General features: G+C 43.2%; 1 protein-coding gene across 2 annotated transcripts in view; it reads right to left on the bottom strand.

Annotated features, from left to right (window-relative positions):
• Hth (Meis homeobox homothorax) overlaps positions 1 to 27,756 on the bottom strand; it is a 384,416-nt gene that overhangs the window by 77,115 nt on the left and 279,545 nt on the right. For both annotated transcript variants that reach the window (XM_070300419.1, XM_070300420.1), the window contains exon 11: positions 10,529 to 10,605. In XM_070300419.1, coding sequence (XP_070156520.1) covers positions 10,529 to 10,605 — 77 coding nt within the window. The remainder of the gene's footprint in view (positions 1 to 10,528; positions 10,606 to 27,756) is intronic.

Below are 27,756 nucleotides of genomic sequence, written 5' to 3'. Positions count from 1 at the left end.
AGCCTAATGCAATAAAAGTTTGTCGAGTGGGTCGAAATGTATGCATTTGACCCGGTCAATCTCGTAACGCTACTGATCCCCTCTTCTTCCACTTCCCTTCTGTCCACCTATCTTTTTCTACTTTACAAGCGCGTAAGTGCAATTCATGTCGATTGCAAGATCAATTTAATACAAATCATATCGCTCATCCTCGTCTCGTCTGCTCGTCGACGGCGGATATTTCAAGGAGACGTAAGCGAGGAAGACATAATTTAATCATATCGTCTATAAAGTTCATAAGTCGTTCATAAAGTCGTAGCAAAGTCTTCCTTCATACGCAAACGTGAACTGGCAGGAGCAAATATATCTAAGAAAAAAGATTCGTTATTTGTAAAAGAATTTTCTCTGAAATGGGAATGTTAAGAGAAGTTCCATTTCCACAGGCCGGCATCCCAGAAAGGATAATGAAGAAATGTTAATATAATATCCAAGGTCTACAAACGCGGTTTTATTGTGGAGATTTAATTGACCGGAAGGTCGACAAACCCAATCTCGAAACTACCACAGCTACGGAATCGCGGAACAAGTTCGCTTCGCCGCAACCGCGCCCCTTTTCTCTCTCGCGATTTCGGTATCCCTTTCCGGAGGTTCTAACCAGGACCTACTCCCCCTCCTTCCTCGTCGACTATTACAACGTGCTTACCCTGCTCTTCTATTCGCTCTTCTACCCCGCTACTTCTCAGCGCGAGCGGCGCGCACAAATGGAAAACGGATTGATTAATCGTAGTAATTACCGATCAGCCCCCGCTAATTAGATATCCGACTCCTGCCCACCCCGAGGTCCCCAGGGGGTTTCCTACTAGCTACAGGAGGCGATGGTGGTAGTATCACCGCATCGAGGGGACTCTCCGAGCCTTCGGCGGGGTTGATGGGAGACGTTGAGGGGGTGGATACGCGGTACGAAAATGGCTAAATGAGATCGTTTGAGAAGTCAGCCAGCGAGTGTGAAACGAGCACATGCCGAGTTTTGTTAAATATAACGGAAAAAAATAATTATTGCATCTAAAATCGTATTATACATAAGGCGTTATTTTAAACAAATTAAAGGATATCGTGCTGAATTTTAGCCAATATAACGAAATAAAAACAATACAAAATAAAAGTATAATCATCTAAATAACATTTTTTTTTTTTTTTTCATTGCGTGTTGACAGTACACTCGGTAACCGGTAGATCGCAGCCTTTAAAATTCCGGAGAATAACAAGTACGTACGATCGATCGAGTCGAAAATCCTGGGACGCCCGTATAAGGCGTACCGACGCCGTAAAAAAGCATCGCGAAAGGTGATGGAGCGACGCGATACCAGCACAGCGCCGAATGACATCGCACACCCGGCTGACTTACAATCCTCGGTCACCTGCCCTCGCAGCGCGCAAACGAGTTCTGTGTTCTGTTCTGTGTGGATTTTGATTCGCATCGCGAGTCCAGTCGGAATGCAAAAACATTCCTGAAATTCTTCGAGAGACGCACCTTCCGATCGTATGCTAGATCGAACGATAACGATTTTCCAATTAGCTCAGAGCGGTACATTGACTAGATTGAATTACACGGAGTGATTCATTCTTTCAGAAGAGAGAACGTACGATAATTTCTAAAGAAATTTTATTTCTGAAATAATTTTAAGTAAAAAAGATTGGTATAAAGATAAGAATCATTTTAATAAATTCAAGCGTAACTTTAGCTCTGGCTGTAAAAGTATATCGCATTCCTTCTTAATTAATTGAGATATGTACATACGCAAATTTTCCATTACCGTTCGATTATCCTCACAACGAACGGAAATGAGATCGTCGCAGGCCATTCTCGAAAATCTACCGTAGAATAATCGCCGCAACTGAATAGGTAAAACGGTGAGTCTGTTCCCTCGTTTCCCATAACAGCGTGCTTTCTTCCTCGATGACCTCATTTGCGGGAAGTCGATTCTCTATCCTATGGGTAATCGAACGATCCGCAGCGAATCCCGATTTAGCTGACTTCAAACGCGAAGTTGCTTACTTGAAATGCAAACGATATAGCTTGCTCTCATTCCCGGATATTCTCAACGATCGTGTGAGATCGAAAATAGAAAATTGCATATATATCATTCTTCTAATCTTTGTGAAATTCTTTATGAAATTCAACACATCCGACACAATTTAATTTCTCTATCATATCTGTAAATGGCTCGCGTAATACTTGTAACAAAATTCACCGCCATGACAAAACACAATGTAAATTCGTTAATGTTAATGATCAATGAATTTTGTATCATCTTACACGCGCATTGGAATGTCCTTATCTCGCATGATACACGGCGCATCTTCGATCGACGATCTACACGGAATATTTACCACCATGACGAAATTCATAGTTACCACTTTTACGCGTGCCCATGATTTATCACCATGATCGTTCAATTGCGCTGGCAAGGACCGTATATAAAACGAGTCACGACGTTTTCCCGGAATACGCGCGCGAGATTAGGTCCGGTCCGGAGCAACGGGAGTGACGTTTAACGGCCATTGCCTTTAAAACTGCGACTTTCACACCGTGGAACAATATTTGCAGAACGCGGACCAAAGGTAGGATAGCCGTGTCGGGGTACGAGAGGCTACATGGAGGGAGAGAGATATTAACATCCGGTCGCGGGGATTTACGGCCCCATTCGCGTGGCTCCCGGGTCTCGAACGCGATTTTGTAAAACGAAATGTCTCGTTAGCAAGTCGCTTAACAGCCGAACGCATACGACATACGAAGGGAACGTCGTGGACTGCTCGTACAGTTATGATGTTAACGATTCGATGGCGAGAAGGAGAAAGATCGAGAGAGCACCGTTGAAGTTGTGCTTCGTAGAAAAAAAGCCCTCCTCGACCATCATCCCTTTAACATGACATAAAAGATAACGGGTACAGAAATTTTCACATTTCACGCGCTTCACGTTGTATATTTTCCATTTAGTATTCGCGGTAATAACGAAATAAAGAAAGATTATATGTCAAATATATGAAGCCAAATCCAGTTCAAATTATCTAATCAAATGAAGAGAAATTATATAGATATAAGAGATATAATAGATATTACTTCTTCCCTTATGTTACTCCATGCGACAAAACAAAGGATGGTAAAAAATTATGTAACGTAAATTGTACATAAATATCGAGATGGCAATTTCGATGCGAGTTTCCGACGTCGCGGCAATACGTTTTATCGTTTCATGCTCAGCTCGCCAAACGCTCTTTTTTCTTCCCTTAGGTAGTCGCAAAACGGTAAATTTTGTCCGGTGATTAAGCGTCGTCTTGGAGGCTTAAGCAAAATCGCTCTTCGTCTCCGTTAACATCGAAACCCTCTCAAGAGACATTGCGTCGCGGCGACGATGCAGCTCTAAGTGTTAAAATTATTTCGACCTCTGGTCTTAAATAGAGTAAATCACATCGCGAGACATCGTAGAATTATTTGTACGCGCGGACAGGAAACCGCTTATCAGAATGGACAGATACAGGTTCGTCGGGGATTGTAATTAATTCGTATGAAACAGTACGAAGAAATACGGTTTTCAGCGGATGTCAGCACATTATTCGTCGCGAGAAATAAAAGTTATTCCGTCTTTGTGTGCAGGAAAACATATCTCGCTGCGCACCGCAATGATTACAACTCGCGAGAAACATGGGGAAAATAAATGAGCATAGCGATAAAATTATTTAGTCCCGGGGGACTTAAGTAACCTAAATTACGGCGTGCGATATACGCGATGCGCGTACGGCGAAAAACGCGTGCGGCCAACACAACTCGGCGGAGGAAGCGACGACGAGACAAACGGCCCTGCGGATAATATTATTTCGACCGCGGATTAAACGGGGCGAGAATCGCACGCTACCGTTTGCGGCATAAAGAGGTATAATACGCGCGGAAGAAAAATGTCGTCGAGATTGCGCGAGTAGCGCAACTGGAGGTGGGCGCAAGAGCCGATAAATAACTTCTGGTTTATTAGCGAGATTCGTCGCGAGGAAGGAAGCGGTTAAAATTAGCGAGAATATTAGCAAACATTTGCGCCATTCGTACGCTGCCGGAATGACGCGCGTGAACATTAATTCGCGATGGTTCTGGGAATGATCATTTTCAAACAAGAAGATGGAATTTTAGCTTTGAAATAAGAGGATAGTCGATTCCATGATGGAAAAATTACCGATTACCGAGCATCCTTTAACGCATCTCGTTATCGTAAACTAGTCGCAACATTCGCAATTTAAAGAGATGTCATTTTCGATCGTCCGTTTCCCTCGCACTCGCAATCTCTTGTACATTCTCGCGAGTAGTTTCCTCCCCACGCCGATCCTATGTATGCGATTTTCAGGCGTAAGTTAGATAGAGGTATGCGCACGCTTGTGTGCGCGAGCCACGGGGAGAGTTATACACAGTAACAAGCTGGCAACGATTCTAACTACTGTCCAGGTTGATATATGTGACGGAAAATTGTGGACGACGGGAGTAAGAGAGAGAGAGAGAGAGAGGAAAAAGAGAGAGAACGAGTAAGCAGCCGGAGAGATGGTCGGACTCATCCTCGATGCGCGCGAATGTATATTTCTCTCGGTTATTTTATTTACGAATTATTTCATTTGTCCAGCGTATTCTAATTAGAGCAACCATCTCTGAGTCGCCGTCGCCGCCTACCGTTCTCATCGTTGTCGTTGTCAACGATGTAAGCAGTTCCTCCCTCTCCCCCTTCTTTTTTTCCTGCGAGGCCATGCTCTAATTGCATTACGGAAACATGAGTTTCCCCCAGCGAAATATATCACGAAACTTATCGCGCCGCGAAGAAATTGCCGCGGGCTCGCATGCACTCCGGCGCAAGTGCAAGCCTCGTAAGCTCCTACAGTACGCCTACACGCGCCCCCTTATATACCTGTCTGCCCACGCGAATCGTACATCACGACGCGCACTTTCGTCTCGGTATGCAAAAACGCGGGTGGTTTGCCTTTTCCTCTTTTCTTTCCTCGCACCTTTTGGGCTCGTCGCAACTTCTCGTAAAAGAAGTTTGTATGCCAATACGCGGAGGAGGATGAAGATCGAGCGAACGTTTTAAGTTCCACCGTATAACTAGTTGGAATCTGAGAAGCGAACAGCAGCGCGAGTGAACGATGCGTAGCTCTATCTTTGTCTTTTTCTGTCTTTCACGAAATCTCGATATGTAGATATTATAGATAGAAGTATCTTTTTTCATTAAATTCCGCAACGTGATATTAATCGATAATTTAATTAGACTCTAAAATTCGAGATGATAAAAATGTAACTGTGAAAATGTAACACTCTTTCATCGTTAATTATAAAAAATAAATTAAAACGCGTCTTTATTCGCAGGGTAAAGTTCTAGACGGGTCTATTTCGCGAAATGAAAATTTCATCGGACAAACCATTCGAGGAATGCTACCGATTAATAAGTACCGAATTTGTAAATAACACGTTCTTACGCAAAATATTTCGCTGCTTTTCCAATCGCTACGACGCAGCAATTAGGGCCGTCCCCGCAACGACGAAGCGCCGGAGCTCCGTAATTAGCGCGGCGGCGTTACGTGGGCGTCCTGGAACGCGATGGAAATAAATATAAACGATTCGCGCGGCACGGCTGGCTGAACGAAGCAGCGCGGCGTCAACTTCGTAGATCGCTGGCGGTGGTAGCCCTCCTTAAACTTGATTTGTGCTCAATTACCGCGATCCTCCGCCCTCGGCGTCCTTCTTCTCATGCCCGTTTAGCAAAAGCCAAACGCGAAACGTTTGCGGGCGTCGCGACAATTTTATTTATACGCGCCGCGAACCGGCGTCGTGGCGTAACGGACCTAAGGAAGGGGGGAAAAGAAAAACGATAAAGAGGACGAGAAAAGGAAACGGAGAAGTAAAGAAGACATATACATTCCGTCGGAGAACGTCGCGCGATTCGTTTCGCGTTTTATATTCGGCGCGATTCTCGCCACCTTTTTTCGCGTCCCGAATCCACGCGTCGTTGGTTTCCCCGCGCGTATGCAGGCTCGTCCGATTTCATCCCCGTGGAAAACGACGGTAACCTGGATTATTTCGATCTTCGCTCCCGCTAAAGTTAGCCGAAGAGATTACCGTGGCGCGACACGATTTCATCCGCGACGAGAGGAGGAGGGAGCGCTCGGAGCGAGGGTTAGCAGAGACCGGATTGCGATGCGACTACGTCGCTTAAATATCACGGTAAACAGGGCCCGATGTAATTCGGATGCCGGCGCAGGTGCCACGCGGAAACATCTATCGAGATAGCGAGATTGGAGGCGCGAGACCGTAGAGTGAAAGGGAGGAAGGAGACAGGGGCGGGGTGGATCAACTTGAAGAAACGGGGGATTTCCACGGGACAGAGAAGGACTCTAAGCTTTCACGGGACGGGTCTCTACGTCGTCTTAACCCTTTCCAGCTAATACCGAATCGTAGGGACGATTAACGGCCGCGACGACGATCGTGTCTTCGAATATCTCTCCGCGAAGTAAGCGCGGTTGGTTGTCTAATAATTTACGAGCTCTGAGAATATCGCGCAGTCGTCTCGAAATTTTATCGGGAAACAATTGTCATCGCAAAAAGTACTTTTATGATATAGTTTATCTATACGGTGTGCATATAAAACGATGTCAACGACTTCATTTTTTTATAATTAATAGCGAATTGTAAATTTACCGGACATGAAAATGTTTATATCATCTATAATCATTTATAAGCTGTGAAAATAACACGCGACACTCGATAAGTTAATCTCAAAAACGAATCATTATATATTGAGAAAAGGAAAATAGAAAAATGAAAAAATTATTAATACCTATATAAAATACTACGTCACACGCAACAATCTATATATGATATTTCATTTCGTTTTATCTTTTACATAAAAAAATCGCAAAAAGTAGAAAAATGCACTTCGCTATATCATGATTTATAAGCATCGGAAATATCACGGTCTGAAAACTTTATCGAGAGGCAGTCATTGTTACGCAATGAAGTAACGATTCGAAGAAGAAAATACAATTTTATCACAGACGGTAAGACAGAATTGACAAGATCTTCGTGTTCGCAATAATTAACTTGAACTTGCGTAAGCGACGCGATGTAAAATGAGACGAGGCTGCGACAATGCGCGGCGAAATTCCAACTTAAGTGGAAACGCATACTTAAATTTATTATTACGGCGCGCGTAATGGCCGCGAACGGCGATTTATTAATTACCGCCATTACAGATAAACGCGCGATCTCGCGGACTACATTCCTGAATCCGTAAATTGCGAACGTACCGAAGACGGTCGTAAAGTGTCAGTTATCTCTCGCGGCGATCTCTCTCGCGCTTGTCTCTCGTTTCTCTCGATTCGTCGTCGCTTTTTAACCGCAACGGGCGCGTTTCGTAATCCGCGTTTCGTGTCTCGTTCGTATTCAACGAGATATCCGCCAACTACCTACGCTAATAACGAGCGATTCGCGATTCGACCGTACCGGCGATTACGTTAACAGCCGTAAATATGCATGCCGGTCGTTAATGTAATCGCGCTGTGTACTTATCAGTCACACCTGCGACAACGACGAGATATCTTCGCGAAATGTCCTCGAGTGCGAACGTATTTACAAGATGTGTTCTTTGCGAGAACCAAAGATAAAATTAGCGAGAAAATACTAGAGAAAAGAAAAGAATTGTCATCAATATCCGATATCAATTGCGAGTGATTCGAATATTGGTGGTATATGATAATCATACGTATTACAGGAGAAGGAAAGATGGAAACGGGATTTCTCGAGAAAACGGGAACGCGCGAGCGTAAACAATCGGGAAGGAGGATTGTCGACAGGTCCACATACGAAAATCGTATAAAGTCGCTACATAATAGCGGCTGGTATAATATCCAGCGCGAGGCACTTGGCGTCGAGATTAAAGGTGCATAAAGCGAACGGCGCATGAACGTTTTACAAGCTCTTCGCTTCTATAACTGCGATAGCATTACGATGCGCGCGAGCAAAATATTATTTTAAACGTTGCGTTACGCCAGAGCGTGATGTGGCTGCGTTACGTACGTTTCGTACGTCGTTCGACATTGTTAAGATGCATCTGTATTATGCGAGTGTAAAGCGCGTGCACGTTCATTGTAATGTGAATCCGGTGATCGAGAAACGAATGAACTCGTTCTTTCGAGCGCGAAAACGTCTTCTACCATATAATAAATATATATAACAAATCGCGATATAAATTGGATAGTTCTTCAAAAGCAAGTTTTAACATTTTAGTATTTTTTTAATTTTGTATTATCATTATTATTGTAATGCTATTACATTAAATAATTATATTTGCTTTATTTATTTTTCTATCTAAAATAGTGCAAACAAATGTGAAAGTGTCAATTATTCCATTGAAAGATACAAATACTTTCCTAATAATTCAAAAAAAAAAATTTACTTTTCCTGGCTTATTTATTTGAAATTTCTAAGGAAAAAGTATAACATTCTCGAAATAAGATATGAATCTCTACGATCGTTTATGATGTAACGCTGATGATATGAAATTACTTACATCGGAATATATTGCGAGTAGTATGCGAGTAGTATATCCATCGTTCTAACAAAGGAATTTGTCCGGGAGGAGGTAAACAACGAGCACGAGCGAGCAAATGAACGTACATTGGTGCTTACATATGTAAGCGAATCTTTACACTCGGTTTCGCTTGCCTCTACTCGGCCTCGCGAAAATTATTGCGCTCGCATGGATGACGCTTGGACACAAGCCACGTGAACGCAGTGAAAGAAAGTAACGAAACTGTACTCGATACATTAGCGGAACGCGTATTTTTACGCGGTGAAGCGACAGTAATCTGATAATATTTTCATGAGCCATGATAAAGAGAATTTTTAGCGGCTCGCAGTGTGGATTTAGCGCGATAAAACACGTTCGAAAGAGACACAGCATTGCTCTCGGAACCGAGCGAGTGAATTGTATGGGAAAGTGCAGGACGGTGCATTATGTAAAATTACGTAACCCGATTTCCGATCGACGATGATGTAGCCGATGCGAAATGTTTCCGATTAGTCGTAACGATCCGGAATAAATTTCGCTTTATCGGAGAACGAAATGATCTCTTCGCGGCTGAAATGTAAGGCGGAATTTAGCACGGAGCCTGCTCTTTAATGACGGTATTTTATAACTCACTTGGATCTAAGAGCAAATGGCGAATTACGTCTTTTATATATATATATATATATATATATAAGTATGTCCTACTCTTCTGTTTCTCAATCTTACGTTATGAAACTGTTGCTCACTTAAATGATACAATCTCGTTTTTAATTTCCTGTATTTCTCTAATGACCATTACTAATTATTTTCTAGTCATTCTCGCAACATCGGACAAATACAACGGAAAATAAGAACCTCTCTATTTTCTATTTATAAATAAGCGCGTGCGGTCACCATTAATTATATCGTTCTTCTAATATGATGGGAAACAGAAACAACTATTTGTTTCTCGTAACTGTCTCTATAAAATTATTTCTTTTTATATCCATACGGTAACGATGCGTCAAATTTCACAAATACGATACTCGTTTATCAAAATTATGCAATCGCTGCAACGAACAAAATTGCGAGTGTCGATGACGCACGATATCAGAACGAATTAGAATCAAAGTCAGAAAACCGCTGTCGTCGCGATTATATACGCTTCTTTGCAAGAGAGAGAGAGAGAGAGAGAGAGAGACAGACAGACAGACAGACAGATGATAGAAAAAACACAAATTATAGGAAAAATTTCAAAATTTCGCACATTCGCTCAGCTCGTCTCGCGCTTAAACCCGCTGACACACGTATGTCTACTACATTTGTATTCGCATGATTGGCGCGCTGAAATAATCAGCTCGTTGCAACGTCAACGTGCGATTGCCGGTGCCGGGGTTCCGGTCGTGCACGCCTCGTTCCGTTTGATGTACGGGCGTAATTTCAGGGTGTCTGGAATTCGCATATGACACGTGCGACGTGCCATATGATTCGACACACCCGTCCGCCCGCTCTCATGCCCGCCGGTCTAGAAAAAGTTTCTCTCGCTTGGCACGCACGCAACGAGCTTTCGATCGTCATCGTTGGGGAAGACTCGATCATGACCGAGAGATAAATTTGTTTACACACACGAGCACGCGAAAGAGTCTGAACACACCCTATAAAATTTCCGATTATCGCAGGTCCCGATGACAAATGTTTAGAATGAAATATATGTGCTTTATAGTTTTCAACACGATTTGTTTTATTCCGCGGTGTATTTCAGATTTATCGAATTTTTTCAATCAGAGATAATATCGGGATAAAACTAACAGCGAGATAAATTGAAAATTAAAAAGATTTTTTCACGCGATCTTTTTTAAAAACTATCATTTTAATATTTTGATGAAAATAATGGAAAATGCAATAATATCTATTTTAATCGTGCAGATAATTGCACGATAAATGCATATAAAATGTGTAAGAAATAATTTACTCACCAATTGTTAACCTGAAGGATCGTCAACCCCGTGTCCTGCGCCAACTGTTTTTTCTGATCTTCCGAGGGGTACGGATGCTGCAAACAGAAAGAGTAAATTCACTCCATTAACGATGAAATTGAGCATGAACAATCTCACGTACTTGAGTAACGACGTGAGCCAAGAACTCAAGCGTCAATTAGCGCGAAACTACCAACGAGAGATTGCAATTATTAAATACTATCCCTGACAGAGCAGTTACGTCAGGCGCAACAATTAGCGGACATAAAACGCACGGATGAAAAAAAAGAAATTTCTTCCCTCCATCTCGCTCTACCATCACTTCATCGTTTCGCGTCTCGTCGACGCGAACGCGGGCTTTCAAACGATTTATCGAATGACTTATCGTGCACCAAGATAAGTAAATAGAACAACGCATAGTATACGTCGCGCGCGGACTTTTATCTGCGCGACGATGCGCGTATTTACCGGGCATCGCGTCGTCTGGACGCACCTGCGAAATATTATTTATTGCTGGTCAACACAATAATAAAAAAAAAAAAAAAAAAACAGAGAAAAGCAAGAGGAGAGATTGGTGGAAGAGACAGCGGCACGGCAAAAAGTTCCTGCTATGTATCGCGCGCTCGGACGACCGCATTTTATCGCGCGGTTGCATCGGTGCAGATGCGCTCGTGCTGCGCCAAAACGACAATGCACCGGGGCCTTGTTTATACTTCCTCTCGTGAAACGGAGAGACTTTATTAGACCGAAAGAATGCTCGAGTAATAAAGAAATTGACGAACAGGAAAAGTCCCTCGTCTTTTGCTCAATTTCAAGTAATGCATTCATATTTTCACCACTTTCGAAAAAAAAAAAAAAAAAAAAAAAAAAATTGTCTACGATTACATTTCTTTCATAAAGATGTAAAGAATTGTATTTTTTTTTTTTTATCATTGAAAAGTGAATTATTGTAATAGGAGAAAAACAAACCTGCTTATTACCTTATGGAAAGAAGTTTAGCGAAATATTAATATAAATCGATAAATAATAAATATGTAAAAATAAATGTAATATTTTATTTATATAAATAATAAATAAATTATTTTTTTTAATAATGCATATAATAAAAAATGGTTTCAGGTTGATTATCCCTTCCGTGTCTACTAAATGATATTCGAATAGATAAATTATACGCTCGTCAGATATTCCATGGATCTTGCCACGCAGGCGTATAAAATTCATGCAGCATTCTAGCCGTTCATCCGGAGGAGTTACCGCGCGCGCATTAATATCGCTCTCCCAACAAGAGCCGAATCTTTCTGATGTTATTACGCAGTCAACCCTGCGCCAAGTTTCTTAAAAGATGTATGACACGCGTGCGACGTCGTGCACCTGCATGCTACGTCAAAGCCGGTATCTTTACACACGTATAACATTAACCTTCGCAAAGTTCAAGCGCTCCCTTTTGAATACGTAGGATAATATCGAGCACCGACAAACTTTTATCGAAATTTGTGACGATTAATTCGCGGATATAATTCAAATAATCATTAAGAAATCCCAATGCGATTAATTGGAAGAATATTTTCGAAATTATTGTTATCGAAAAATAAAGAATCGATAAATCAAAAAATGCTCTTTTTCTACTCGAATGGATACAATGTTTCTTTTCGGGAATAGCATTGAAAAAATTGTGCACGCGAACACTGCCGGCGCTCAATTACATTACACATCTAGCGAGACGTATTAATTTAGCCGGCGCAGCCACGTCTCAATTTTAATTTCGCATTAACCGCAATTATGAAATTAGACGCACGTAATCGTCACAGGTAAATAGTCCGCCGACAGTTGCGTTCCCAACGGGGACATTCCCGCTGTCTATCCATAACACGCGATAGCACTGCCGCTTAATTTCCTGAATGTGCAAGAAAAGGAAAACAACGAACTGTTCGATTTGCATAAAAAATCCTTTCAACACATGTTGTTTTCGTGCTCTATATTATAAATTTTGAAATATTGATCCGTATTTAATATAATCTCTCGTACATCAAAGGTATAAGCGTATCCATTATCCGAATCCCGTGACACGTACGTGCGTTACGTTCGATATAAAATTAACCGTCCTCGATATCCATGCCAAATTATCGGCACAAAAGAATCCGGCTGCGCATAAAAGCCCGCGGCAGTACCGCACCCGGGCAAACCGCGTCATATTTTTACATAATTAACACGTGGCCTCGGCGGTATTGCGTCCCCTCTCTCCCTCTCGCCCTCCCTTCGCTCCCTCTCTCCTCCTTTCTCCCGCGTTCCCCCGATCGTTACTTTTTGCCGAAGCCTGTAGTATTTTTGGAAACCGCCGCAGATCTATTCCCCGAAGCCGCGTTCCCCTGCTCGCTCCTCAACCGACGCTGTATCATGTTTCTTGGAGGCGAGCCACGTTATACATACATCAGAAGCGTGGCTCCGTCCCCCACTCTCACCCTTCTTCCCTCCCCTCCTCCCCCTTCCCTCCGTTCGGTACACCCCATTGTGCGCTGGTGTATATCCGATCCGAGCGATTCTTATCCTAATTAAATCGGCCGAGCGCATTGTCTGGGCGTAGAGTTTCCATCGGATCTCCGCGGATATCTAACGCCGCGTATAAAGCCGCGTCGAGAGGAGGAGGTGGAGGAGGAGGAGGAGGAGGCAGGAGGATTGAGACGATCGCGCGCGACGCGGGACCCCACGAGAGTACAATCGATACGCGTTAAATTGCAGATTCGACGACACGATCGACGTACACGTACGGTGAGTCTCGAGTGAATATCGGCTTCATTCGATTATCGAGATTCGAATCGTCTATCGGTTAATTTCCCTTTACGTATAACGAGATGACTGATGAAAAGTTGCTGTATATTCCATGAGGATTTGCATCGACTTGTATCTCGTGTCTAAATCGTATAAACGGTACATTCTTTATCTCTACTGCAAAAAGATACGTAACACGATTGATGACATAAATTTATCGAGTAAAAGTTATTAAGTTCGCGCGACAAATAACGATCGCCCGTCTGTCGCTCATCGAAACGTCGATCGATGATATTTATATGAATTATGGAAATATGCAATATTCGGTGAAGCGATACCGCAGTTTCCCTTTACGGCTCCAGAGATAAGTCGCTCGTGGGTTCGTTGGTGTATGCATAAAACAATCAAGATAATTGTCGAAGCTACGTGGGGACCTGCCTGGCTGGCTGGCTGGCTGGCTGCTTTCCACCCTCCGCGCGATTCGAGATAGTTGCTGGAAGCGAAGAAGGAAGTAGCGCTTGTGAGGAAGGGAGATGCAAAGCAGGAGCTATCCAATTACATTGAAAACAATAGTCTTAAGTGCTCGTGGCGGGCCGTTCTGGGCCGCCACCCCCACCCCACCCCCCACCCCCTCCCATCCCCCCAACCGCCGACCCTGTGCCACCGATGCTTTTCCACGAGGGTTTCCCGTTCCCTTCCAGGCTGCGTTACGCTCGTGACGACGCGCACGTTTGACTTCAGAAAGATATTGCCTGTGGAATACTGCATAAGATAACGTACCTTCCGCCATTTCTCGGAGATGCTTTCTATTACACCGTGCTACAATTTTCAAATGCATACCCTCGTCCCTCCTTTATATTGGTTTTTTTATTTTTAATATCCTAGTAAATAATACGCATTATTTTAACGATATTTATTTATATTATAAATTTACAGCAATATTTATCAATAGCATCGACGATAGAAACAATCTGCTCCATTTCATTCCCCTCATCGTATACAAATTCGAGACGCGAACGAGACGACGAAAGAAGGCAGAAGCGACGAGAGAATGTAAACGCGCCGCGCAGCAAGGACGACGGCACGACTCGGTAGCCAAACAAGCGATAAAATGAGAATGAGCGGTAAAAAGACAATATGAAAACCATTTAGGTTCTCCCGAGGGCTGAGGTAGGAACGAGCCAGGCGGAAGCGGAGCTAAGTGTGTAAATGAGTCCGTAGTTTAGCCGGATTGCCTCTAGACGACCCCTTTCCGCGATGCGCTAACCTCATCCACGGCCCGCCACCCTGATAGCAGCACCGGCGTAGCTGAAATAACCGTAGTCTTCCTAAGGAGCAAACTGCTCCCTAAGACAATTCTCGAGACAATGAGATGGTTCGTAGCCCGAATTCAAATCAGTACAAATAGACGATGGATTAAATGTCTGTATTAGATGCGGGGCCATTTCCCGAATTGATGGCCATCCCGATGCTCCCGGGGCCATCTTCGGAATTATTCAATTACGCTACTAGATTGAATAATGCATCGATATAACGCAGAATGCATCCTGACATCTACTCGCAGTTATCTTACGAAATAGATGGCTAAAATTTGCAATATCCATCTCCCTGTGTATATAAAGTCGTATAAAGCAAACTATACATTTCTTCCAATGTAACGAGGATACGAGCGTCTCATTTCTACATCTCGTGATGCAAAATCTCGCGCGTGCTACGATCGATTCAATTTCGCGTAAACATTAATTTCTCGTCGACGAAACATAACGGGCGTTACCGCTCGTCACCACATGCAGGCGGCAGCCCCGTTATCTTCTCGTCTCAATAATATCCGCGCATCGATCGATAATCTTTGCCCGCGATGTTCGCCGCGAGCGTGACAATTTGCTGGCGCATCGATTCAACGACGACGGGAATGGCGCGCGTGCTGCGTCAGATATCGTCGATGCTGAAATGGGTGGATAGATGCACGCTGGAGCTCTTCCTGCCCCCCCCCCCCCGTGTCTCTTCGCGTCCTTCGTCGTTCCGGGATGTTATCCCGCGGTAATCGAGGCTCTCTCGGTGCCGAATGACACGTCGATGACGACCGCGCTGCTGACTCCGACTAACGAGCGGGGCGTTGGGGGCGTGGGAGCCACCAGAGATCGCGCCTCGTCATCACGCGCCTGGGGATCCCCTCTTCCGTCTCTCGTCCGGAGAATTCATGTCGAGAGGACGAGGTCGCGGAGTACGAGGAGGTCACTACGGGTGGCTACGTTCGACTCCACGTTCATCCGATCGTCGACCGATTGTGCGGATCGGGCGACTAAAGGGAGAAAGAGAGAGAGAGAGAGAGAGAGGAATCGATCGACGTGGGATCCTTCGTGACTGGCGAGCTGATAAACGAAGGGGTAAACGCGGTGAAATAAATGACGGTGGTCGCAATGCGGATTCGTCTTTGTCAGAAACGCGAGGATTTAAAGCTACCTAGATGGGAGCCACGCTCTCGCAGAAGTGCTGATTCCCAAGATCGAAGTGAAGCGGAATCGTCTTCTTCCCCGCGATGACTTCACGTCTAATTACAACGGAAAGGTGGGAGCCAACCAATTGTCACGAGTGAATTTCGCGTCGGGATTACCCCGGCCGGTCGAATTGATGGGAGGGAAAGCGGGCTCTTTGGCAATGTGAGAATGAGAAGGAGGAAATGGCGGATATAAGCGAGAAAGAGGGGAAGAGGATATAAAATAGACGACGTCAGCGCGTCAGTCATCCGTAATACCTTCATTCCGTTTGTCTTCCTTCATTGAATTGGTAGAAGGTGTGTGTATATGTATATAAAAAATATTTCTACGAACGGGAAGGAGAGGAGGCGTAACTTCGTTATCCGCCTAGGAGGTTATTGAATTTTGGCGTTAAAATCCTCTAATGTGCCGTTATTGCTTCACGAGGGGACACGACGACCTCGCGGGGCAGTAATGGCTTGCCGCACGTCGAAAGAACTTCAATCAGATTCTCTTAAGACGAGAAAATAGCCTGACATTGCGGCCGATTGACAAGTCTAATAAAAATATTCTGAAATTGGTCATTAAAAAACCTTTCATATATTAAAATAGATATGTAACGAAATAATCTTTCCCTACCATTTTATTTTATTTAAAAATCTGTGTTATAATATTTTTACGATATAACACAGCACTGCGCGATTTCATATTCCATTGTTATCATATTAAATTTTTGTTTCTTCTTTGAAATGGAAAAAAAAAAAAAAAAAAAAATTTTTTTGCCTCTCATGTTATACGCATATAGAACACAGCAATTTTTGCTGAAATATACCGCGAATTTATACGGCAAAATGAAGACAGGAAAATTTAAAATATCACGTTTTAACATATTAAAGGATCATCATTTGACTGTCTATACAATCACAGATTAAGATCGACACGTATCCGAAATTTCTCACGCGATGGACTATCCCTGGAGGCAGACGCTTCGCGTTCTTTATGTATAATTACAAACGAAAACACAATGGAATGTATAAAGGTATGCGTGCGGAGACGCGCCTACAGCTATACCTACGTGCTACGCTTGAGAACGATAGCAGATAAGCCGTACCCAAAGATGGTATGCTGCCGACTGATGCCGACTCGTAATGAAACGCCAGCCACACACGGCAATGAGGACTCGAGAAACGCGGAGTTCCATCTGCCAGATAGACATCGTTTCTCGACTTGCTTCGTCATTGCGGCAGAGTCTCTCGCGTTCGATACGCAGTCTCTCAGCTTATATCTCTCAGATTCCATTTACTAACGACCGTAACATTTACTTGCGCGTCGATTTTGTTAAAGTATAAAAAATATCTGATAAAATTTAAAATATTATATTTATTCAAGTGACCAAAAAGAGACAGATTAAGAATTTTATTATAGAATATAAATAAGTTGGCACGCTGTAAATAACACTGAATATTTTTTAAATTAATTGCTTTAATTAATCTTACAAGCATTCGCATTGCTTTCTTTACAACTCGCATCGTAAAGTACATAAATAAATAAAGTTGATTCAATCGCGTGCGGTAAATATTGTGTATTTTAAATGTATGTTGAACGTATACGCGAAGTGCCAAAAATATCAACAAGCGGAAAGCCGATATCGTCGAGCGACGCGTGGCCTTTTTTCATGGCGATCGCCGATACAAGGCTCAAGGACAGTCCCCGAAGGCAACGCGCTCGCCAACATCGAGTCCTCGGGAGTCCATGGCTGGACGATTCCGCTGGAAATCGATGCTGACGAGCGAATTGGTACGGCGACCTGCGGGGCGTGGTCGAGCCGGGTCTCTGTGACACGGCCACCTCAATCACCGTGCGACGCCCAAACCTGTCATTATCACGCGACCCTGTCTACCATGGGATCTACGCGTACGCGCGCGCACACAACCGACGCGCTGCGCGCGTGTACGAGAGCGTGTGCCCAGGTTCCGCGCACTATCAAACCTCGTGATCCAGCGGATCACAAGGAACACGCGTCAAGGGCGTCGGGCCGAGGGGTTGTGCAGACTCGTTGATCACCTCCTTGTCGCAATACACACGGACACACCCCCGTCATTGTGTCCTTCGAGGTAGCGCGACGCCCGAGGAGGAAGAGGCGAAGGCGATTCCTTCCTTCGCAGGAAGGTTCAATCGTCCGATGACCGTTGACCTCGGCTAGCGACCCAACTTTGTCTCCCAATTTCATTGATTAGGCCTCGCTCTCCTCCGCTGAAAGCGTCACGCGCTACCCGCGACCCCACAAACTCAACTGATTGGACCGTACTAATGAAACGGCTGCTTGTAACCCTGGCCTAATCTCACGTGTGAGATAACAGCTTGCGGACAATCGAGTACGGTTAAGCTACTTTTATGGCAAAAATCTTACCACAAAATAAACTCTATTACACATATACAATACAATTATTAAATTTTTCGCGTAAAATTCTTTCAATATATTGTATTATTTTAATCACGATAAAGATCCACTATTATAGCAAGAGGCATTGAATTAAAGATATCGAATTAGCTCGAGACATCCGCAACATCATGAGCAACCTCCATTCCTTCTCTCTTTCTTCTTCTGGCTCTAAATGCGAACAATATTCCCAACATGGTCGATTGCTATTATTTCCATTCCCGTCGCTTCGCAGTCAATGTTTGAAGACCGTATCGAATTCTCGCCGTTAATGAGAGGCGGGCGGAATTATTGACAAGAATCCAGCTCGCTCGAATCTCACCCTCTCTTCCATCCGACGTGCCGTACGTCAATCGGTACCAAGCGCGCCTCGTGACTTGTGGGAATCGGGATAATTATAACGTTTCCGCCGAGTTTAGATACGGGGGAGGGAGGAGCGGGCGTAATGGTGGAACCTCCTCCTCTTCCTAGGGACCCCTCAGGCGGCAATTCTACGCGCTCACGCTCGCGCCGCTACCCGGCAATCATCCCCAGTCAGTCTTTCAGTCAGTTTCGTTGCTATTTAATTATCCATTTAAAGCGTGTAATCTTTTTCTACGCGGCACCGATTCACTCGTGCCGGTCATCTCCCGACGAGAGACAACGAGAACGACGATGACGTCGTGCTTCGGCACAAAGGTCTCGAGTAATCTTGAGCATCTTTGAGCTGCGTGGCGATACGCGATAAAAATGTATAAGAGCGTAAAAAATCTTTTATTTCAATCCTGAATATTTAAAATATATGTGTACGCGGTTATTAATTTCCTCTTTCAATTATTTCTGCAAATCTTAATCTATAACATGAAAAGTATTTATTATTATTCGAGAGAAAAGTCTATTATCTGTTAATAACCGATAAAAAGATGATAAAACTTTTAATACCATATATAGTCAATAACAAACGATAGCAAGATAGTCTATTGACGACAATTATAATGAAATTATCATATATTACATTTGGTACAGCGAGAAATGTTTTGTACGTTCGCCCGATAAGAAAAGACTGTGAACAACTACAACGGAGAAAGTTGAATTTAGACTGCTGCAGAAAAGCGTGGGAGTGCACCGTACATATATGTATATATATATATATATATATATATATATATATCCCGGCTCTGTCGAGACGCGAATAGTCGTCCTCGTCGTTACCGGTATCGGTAACAAGGATACGCTTCGTATAGAGGGTCATTTCATTCGAAGGTTTACTGTCATGGTGCGGATTTGGCGCTGAGTAAAGTTAGCATGAAATGAGGATTATAGAATCACCGCAAGTCGCGAAACCCTTTTTACAGTCGCGCGAAGCGTTTGAAATCGCCCGAAATGAACATTCAATATATTCGAAAAAAATGAAATTATTAATAATAAAAAGTCAATAGAGGCTAATAAAAGGATTGTTATTCATTTTTTATTAATGTTTTGCGCTCGTCCGACGATGTTTCGCGAGAAGAAATCAAATTTCAAATTGTGTTTCCTGTTATAAAAGCAGAGGCGAAATTTCGTGCCTCCTGCTCGAAAAAGTAACGTAATGCGTGAAACGTTGCGGGATCGTCCCTTTGTCATTCGAGTAGAGCTATGCATAGCTTCCGGAGAACACGCTCCCAGATCGTCTTCCTTTCTATCGTCTACCCTCTAGCCGACATAGGGGCGTATAAGCGAAATAGCTGTTAGGTGATATTGGGATACGGCGTGTGTTGCGGGGGCATCGATATATATTATTTCTCTCTCCTCGTGTCGTTCTCTTACTCATCCAGGCGCGTAGGTGGCTGGCTCCATTACTCGCTCTCGGTTCTCGGTAGATGGAAGGGTGGAAGAGGCGACCCTTCCGCGTTTAGTGTCAATTTATTCGGGATTCCCGAGATTCCCGAGGCTTTGCCGCGCGCGATCAGCCTCGCCCGTTTGCATAATATTGTATTTATTTCGTCTTGTAACCTCGTACACGCGTCCCGCATCGCCTCCGTCGTTCTCTTTTTTCCTCCCATCTTCTCTTTTTTTCTTTCCTCTCGCCTACAAGTCCCCCCGCGCCTTGTACACGCGCGAATGGCGCGGGTAGGAGAAGACTTGGTTTAGTTCCCCAGCTTTCGCACGAATGGCGTCATATACGCGAACCTGAAATGGGCTATACGAGTTACAAGAAAATCCACGACGGTGCCCTTCCCTCCGACACCTTCTTTCACATTTTTCCCAGCTCCCTCTCTGCCATTTCCAACTATTGCCTACTTCACAATTTTTCCTTTACATAATCGCAAAGTTACCCGAAATATATGCGCTTGTAAATAGAGATGTTTTTCATACGTAACGTATTACGAATCGTTACGATGACACAAACAAATTCAATCTTCGCGGTAAGGAATGAATTTTTATTGATTCGATCGTTTATTAGTATTATGTATCGTGCTTCAGGGACATTAACCTACGACTTTAACGTGGTGTCTAGCAGAAGCAGAACGTACTCGAGGAGATATCTACACGGCAATGTAAATGTCATTGGCCGAGACACCGGCCGGAATTATTGAAAGCGAGGCAATAGCGTTGCCTCGGCGATAAAGAAAAGCAGGGGGGCGGTCGTTATCGCTGCTCGTTTCATGAATAAGCACGCGACATTCGTATCCAGTATGCGTGGAACGGTCAAGTTCGATAAGGCGAATCGCCAAAGTAGACTGGCGTATTATCGGTCGTATCGCCTCAGCGTGCCACATTAATTTAAATACTTAGTTGCGTATCGTCGAGTCGCACAAAATTCCGTTAGGCCTTAATATTTTTTCAGAAATGCATCCCAACGGATAAGATCTGATTTGCAACTAATCCTAACAAATAATTCCGTTTTCACTGTGTCTAATTAACAATACATAACATACTGTAAAGATATCGCACGAATATGGCTTAGTCTATTCTTCTTATCGCGTGAATCTTTGGTAAAACGTTCGTGATAAGAGACGCGTGTGCCCCTAACGAACGGCGAACGGAATTATGCAAATTGCACGCATGTCCTCGATGATCGGTATCACCAGCGCAACACAGGTGGAAAGTAGCGCCCATAAGATCCCATAAAAATATTACAGTGTAACACGATCCATTGTGAACGCGATCGAAAGCGATAATACCGTACTTCTCCCTGTACAAATGTCATCGTAAAAGATGACATTCGATGTAAGGATAATTTTGCACGCCGAATTTTTCGAACGTAGCAAAAATAAATGTATAAATATTCACACATATTGCAATTATTATTCGCGGAATAATTCTTTGGAAGCGCAATCGATATCGGTTGATTTTATAGCGGTACGTCAAAAGTATTTTTCGATATCGTCGAAAATCGCGTTCAAAAATGTAATTAACAGCTGCTCGGGGCACGCATTGATTTAACGAGATTTTCTTTATATCTCGCGAGGTAAATTATTTTTCCCGCCGAGCATAAAGCACCGCGTGGTCGAAATTCGCAATTATAAAATACAATATTCATAATGAGGACGTCAGTCAGAGAGGTGCGGACGAATTGACGGAGGTTGCTGCACGGACGAATGGCCGATTGCAGCGCGGAAGGGGGTGGCAGTGTCGACGGTAGTGGCGAGATGGTGGTGCTGGTGGCGGCGGTGATGGTGGCGGTGGTGCATCGATAACCCGCGCGTCGAAGAGTTTGAGTGATTGACGCGATCGGATGGAACAGATCGTGATGCACGCGGAGAAAAGTGTTGACCGCTCGTTCCGGGCGAACATACGTATGGCAGCAGCCGACCCATTGACAGGTGCATAACGCTTTCAAACAAATAGGAACAAATTCCCCTCTCTCTCTCTCTCTCTCTCTCTCTCTCTCTCTCTCTCTCTCTCTCTCTCTCTCTCTCTTTCTCTGTTTCGCGTACGTATCAAAATGCATTTTTAAAGCTTACCGGTGTACGGCAATAAATATCAACAAACGAGTATCCCCTAGGCTATAAATAAAATCTATGTATTTTTAAAATCCTGTTTTTTTTTCTTTGTTTTTTTCATATATACACGTAGACACAACGCCTATTGGAGATATTTTGCCATCATAGGTAAGTCCGACGTATTTCGTCGCTGCGCATTTCGCCAGGCGTCCATTTCCGAATGTGCAGAACTTTTTTCCGCGATACGTTGGCATCTGACGCGATATTTGCGCAACGCGGAATTTTTTTTCAAAAAAAAAAAAAAAAAAAAAAAAAAAGAGAGAGGGAGAAACGAAAAATAGGAAAAAATACACGCCCAACGTTTTTCCACGTCGTAACAGAATGAAAGCACTAAACGCGCGATAGCCAGCAACAACGCGAACGCGTGTACCCATTATGGCATAATATCGATAATAAACTTTTTCGCCGCTCTCTTGAGCGGCAAATATTTTTTCGCGTTGAATCATCGACGATTCGCACGGCACTCGATGAACGCGATTACAATCATTATCACAACTTATGACTACACCGAAAAAAAATCTTTCCGCAATTGAAAGATCCATCTAAATTCTTTAAGAATTAATAAGATGTACAATGTGTTCTCTCCGTAAGATAAAATGATTACGATTCAGAAATATTCTCTCATTTTAATCCTACGAATCATCCTACGATCGATCAATTTTTTTCAACACATTGCCAAATGTAGTTCGCTACAATTTTTAACCGACACACATCATCTTATCGAGAATCTCGAGAACGCCTTTGGCATACCCGATGTCGGCCTTTGGCCGTGACAAATGATAACTTCCGGTCGAAACGCGATAAACGAAGTCGTACGTATTCTAACATTATGCCCGGACAATTGATCCATCAGGCTGAACGTAAGCCGTAACATTGCACCTGTACATCGTGTACGATGCAGCATGGCCAATGGTGGATGCAACGCGAGTCTGCTCGGACAGGTGATTGTCAGTGCTTGAGGCGGCGCCTCGAGATCTTCATAGACTATCGTTCGCGCGAGGTTATCGAAAACGCAAACTTGAATATATAACGACTAGTATACAACGACTGAGATTGAAATCTCGATGGCATTATGCCTCTGAAAAGAAGGCGCGTAACAAGAAAAAAAATATATGAATTTCGCATAACTTGTCATTATTTACGAGACATTTTTACAATAATTAAGTGCGTTTTTCGAAAATTATGTCAATTACATCACGTCGATATCGGTTAATTACATGCTACGTTTTTACGTGAATTAAAGCGAAGTGGATGCGTCGATAATAAAGGTAATCAGGACTCTCGATACCGAATTGGAATTACAAAATTCCGTATTGATGGTGCGCGCGCGTATACCTTGTATACATTCGATGGCTCCGACCGATTTTACTACGTGCAACGTCAAACGTTTCCGGGTGGTGCGCATCGCGCGTGGCATAAAAATGACAGCTCATTGGATTTTACGAAACGGCCCCACGGCCGCATTGCACCGGCGGCGTACCGGCGCGATACAAACAGCAGCCCGTTGCGCCGGTGATTTTCATCGCCGTAATAATGCGTTTATCGGCATTCCCGTGCGCCCAGTCGATCACTCCGATCAAACCTATTCCCAGCGAATAACCGAGCCACGTCCACGCCCTTTTATCGTTAACGCGCCAAAAATATTTTTTTTTCTCTTTTTTTTTTAGTACAGGATAAATTAACTTTACTCAATCAAGCATATTTTCCAGTACGAAGAACATATTTTAAATGTTTATTGCGCCGAATCGCTGGTCGGTAAGTATTGAAATTTATATACCACGTCGAATATATTGTAATATCGCGTGGTATTTCCAAACGCGATATATCCATTTGAATCGCAGTTAAATATCCAAATATTTTAACGCAAAATCGATCAATTATGTCGAAACGTAACGGTATATAGAAACTTGTAGATTGTAGAATAATTTAGAATTAAAGAACTGCGCGAGCAGATTTTCACAGAATTAAATTTTCACACGTAATCTAACGAATAATGGAAAATTAAATTTCGTTTCTTAATCTCAGATCGGATTACGACGAGCCGATTAAGAGACCCGTTAAGATACCGTTTCCGCGCGTCGTTAGAAATTCTATCGCGGCGCCTTCGTTTCGTAAGAGAACGAAACGTATAAGGCACGTAATTTATAGGTCGTTCCCCTCATTTCGCCCGATAGGATAAATTATAAATTCGACAATGTAAGTTCTCGAGCTGCGTTGCTTCGCATGCGATCGATCGCGGTCTGACAATGGCGCGGGAGCGTCGTCTCATGCGTTAATAAGAAACAAAGGCCGCAAAAAGGAGTCACGGGCGCGCATCGTAAAAGGAAGTCGATCATTTCGCGGGTCCGCCCGCCGCGGTCAATTAAGTCGGTAAAATTTCGCCGCGGAAACAACGCGCGATTCACCGGCGCCATCGAGTGTCGTCCCCCCCACCCCCACCCCGATTCTCGCCTTCCTCCCGCGGAGGGCATTGTCGTCGTGTCATCGTGGGCGATTCAGGGGACAAAAAGGGGACCCGTTGACGGCGTCATTATCGTTATTTAATATCCCGGTCATTAGCGCGTCCCGCCGTGCCACTCGAGAGTGTTGTTTATGTACTCCTCTCCATCCTGTATTCTACACTGAGAGAGTTCGCCGCGTCGAGCCTGAAATTGTTGCTACGCTTTTTTTGCGACGACGCTGGAAAGGGAACGGGCTTTGAAGTCTTTCTTCGAGTACACGCGTCGCAGGAATACGCGCCCTTTTGCGGCGAGTTGATAGACGACAGCGCGATCGATTGCCGAAAGCACGAGGGGTTAATTATTTTCTCGTGACTTGATTCGCAATTGTCGCGGAACTCCTCGGAGAAGTTGTGTATCGATTAACCGCGGCATACCGGTGTTACCGCACGTTTCTCGAAACGAAAGGTTAGCGCGAAAAGAAGCGATCGTATACCATACACGTAAGAATCCGCGGCGTCGCTCCTACAAAGGATTTGAGAAAAAAGCGGACGGCATGAGCGCGCCGGCCCCGTCGTGCTACAAAGTATTAGAATCGAGATGGACGTCATTGAGGCAAAAAATGAATGAAACGAGCGAGACGTGCTGCACCGAGTAAAGGAGAGAGATAGTGGAAAATGCGACACTGGTTCAAGTGACGAGCGGATAATAAGTTGCGCGTAATCGTCAAAGATTTTACTGCCGTCGAGTAAAGCCCTGCATTTTCAAATACATTAATGCCTTTGCAGGTAACATCGTTTTTGCAAATGAATATTGCGCGTTGAAATGTTGATTGCAAATTTTTATTATACACAAATGTTTATCACGTATAACGTTATGCGTAATTTATTTATTTCAAATTCTCGTTGGTAGTTTATCGCGTTGCGGTAATAAACTACCAACGGTATGGACGATTTCAAGGACCACCAGGTGCATAATGCATGAATACGTACGTAATTTCGATACGAGCAATATAAAGTGGGTTAATTAAAGCCGCGGGGGAAACGATGTAACGAATGAGCTGAATTAAAAATTACAAAATTTCCGAACCGATCGAGCTGCAACGTATATTCGAGCGAATGATTCAGCGTATGTCGCAACTGCAACATTAATAGATAACAGAGATAATGAGTGTACGATGAAAAATGATCATTGCAAAACCATTAGCAGATGTGGCGATAAATTTTCTTGTATTGAAATCGTATCTTATCGCTATTGTAGATTGACAGTTTTTGAAAGCGGTGGAGGATGCGAGGACTAAGTACACGATCCCATGAGAAGAGAATATATATATAGATTGATAAAAAAAAAAAAAAAAGATGTATTATTGCACACAAATATATTATTCCTTCATCGCGTTTAAATAGAAAAAATGCCTGCGAGGGGACAAGCGAAGGCCAATCTCGTGGTCGGAATATATTAACCGCGGAGAATGAAGCGGTTCGCCAATATGGCTGATTATGCAAACAAGACGAACAGAACCGCGGTAGACAGAATCGCGCGGAGTCGCGTTACCATTATTTATCTGCCCGCGAGACCGGAAGGACGGCGCGTACAACGTAACGCGTATCCTTCGACCAACAAAGACCCCCTCCCCCCCCACGCAGAAATTTGCATGACGCGCATTTACACGCATACGAACACGCGTACAACGCCGCGCCGCATCGTCGGACTGCGACGGACCGACGCGATGCGACGTGCCGGTTGATGAAGATCAGAGTCAAGACGCGTGACTTAAGAGGTTCGCGCGCGTGAGAATCTCTCCAGACACGGAAACTACGGAAAGTGTCGCCTCGGAAACCTCGGAACGTCCAGGGTAACGTGCCCGACGATAGATTAGCATCTCTCGGCTGGTGGCTTGCAAACGAGCGGGCATCCCGATCCACGTTCGTTCGCTTTTAGCTGCGAGAAAATGTGGGAAAGTGTAGCGACATGGGAAAATAAAATTAATTATATTTTATATTGGATATATTAAATATTTCAACGTTTATGTCGAAATAATTAAATAATTTATCGTGACTTATGTATTTCTAAAAGAAGATAAATATTAAATTTTTAATATTTTTTTCACGCAAAAATCTTACAGTGTATTATTGTTATCTCTATATTTTATTTCATACTAAAAACATCATCGTCATATATTTATGAAGTATCGAGGAAAGACAGAGAACAGCGTATATATGCGCCAGCAAGCCTATATGGACCGTTTATTTTGAAAGTGGTGCAAGTCCATTTTCTTTTGTTTCGAGAAAATTAAATGTTAGCAGATCTGACAATTAAAAAATATAGGTTAATTATGTGAAGTCTGGGAATGTTTGTACTAATTTATCAATATGTAATTTGATTATATAAATTTCTTTTAGGCGAATTTAACTAAAATAATATATATTTCCAGGCTGCAAATGGACTTACGCCACTTTCATAATTAGTCAATTGTAAATATCATTTAATTTCAATTTTGAAATAACAAATATCACTTAAAATATATTTCATATTAATCCAATTTTATTTATAAATAATAACAAGAAATAAAATAGAATTAATATTTTTTATTTTGAACGTTAATTATATTTATATATTGTTAAACTTAACACAAGATATTGGTATTATTAATTATTTATGCTCTTCATGTGGCAGTGTTTTGAAATATTCATGATGCACAGGAGGTATATAAGGTAATAGCTGCTGCATATCCTTATATTTTTCGTATGTAATAGGCCTGGCATCGTGATGGAAATTGGACTTACACCACTTTCATAATCAATGGTTACGCAATTTCTTTTACCGGCCAATTTTAAATTAAACAAAGCATTGGCATTTTTTAAGATATTAAATACTAACTAGTTATAAACAAAAAGTTTACACTAAATTAAGCATAAATTACGTCATATCTCATTTTTAAAAAAAAAGGACTTACACCACTTTCAAAATAAACGGTCCATATAATATGTAGGTCACTGTGTGTCACATTAAACGCGCAGTAATTCAGCCGCGTGTTGAAAGTTCACGGAGAGCACGAGTAGCACGGGCCTGTACGTCGGTGATCTAAGATACTCAGCTGTCGCGTCTACCTCAATTTATAGAAGCGCACCTGGATAAAGAA

This window comes from Polyergus mexicanus, unplaced genomic scaffold (genome assembly GCF_030449975.1).
Source record: "Polyergus mexicanus isolate NDT 795.1 unplaced genomic scaffold, iyPolMexi1.0 SCAF_8, whole genome shotgun sequence".
Lineage (NCBI taxonomy): Eukaryota > Metazoa > Arthropoda > Insecta > Hymenoptera > Formicidae > Polyergus > Polyergus mexicanus.
This window is presented reverse-complemented; position numbering and strand designations above follow the sequence as displayed.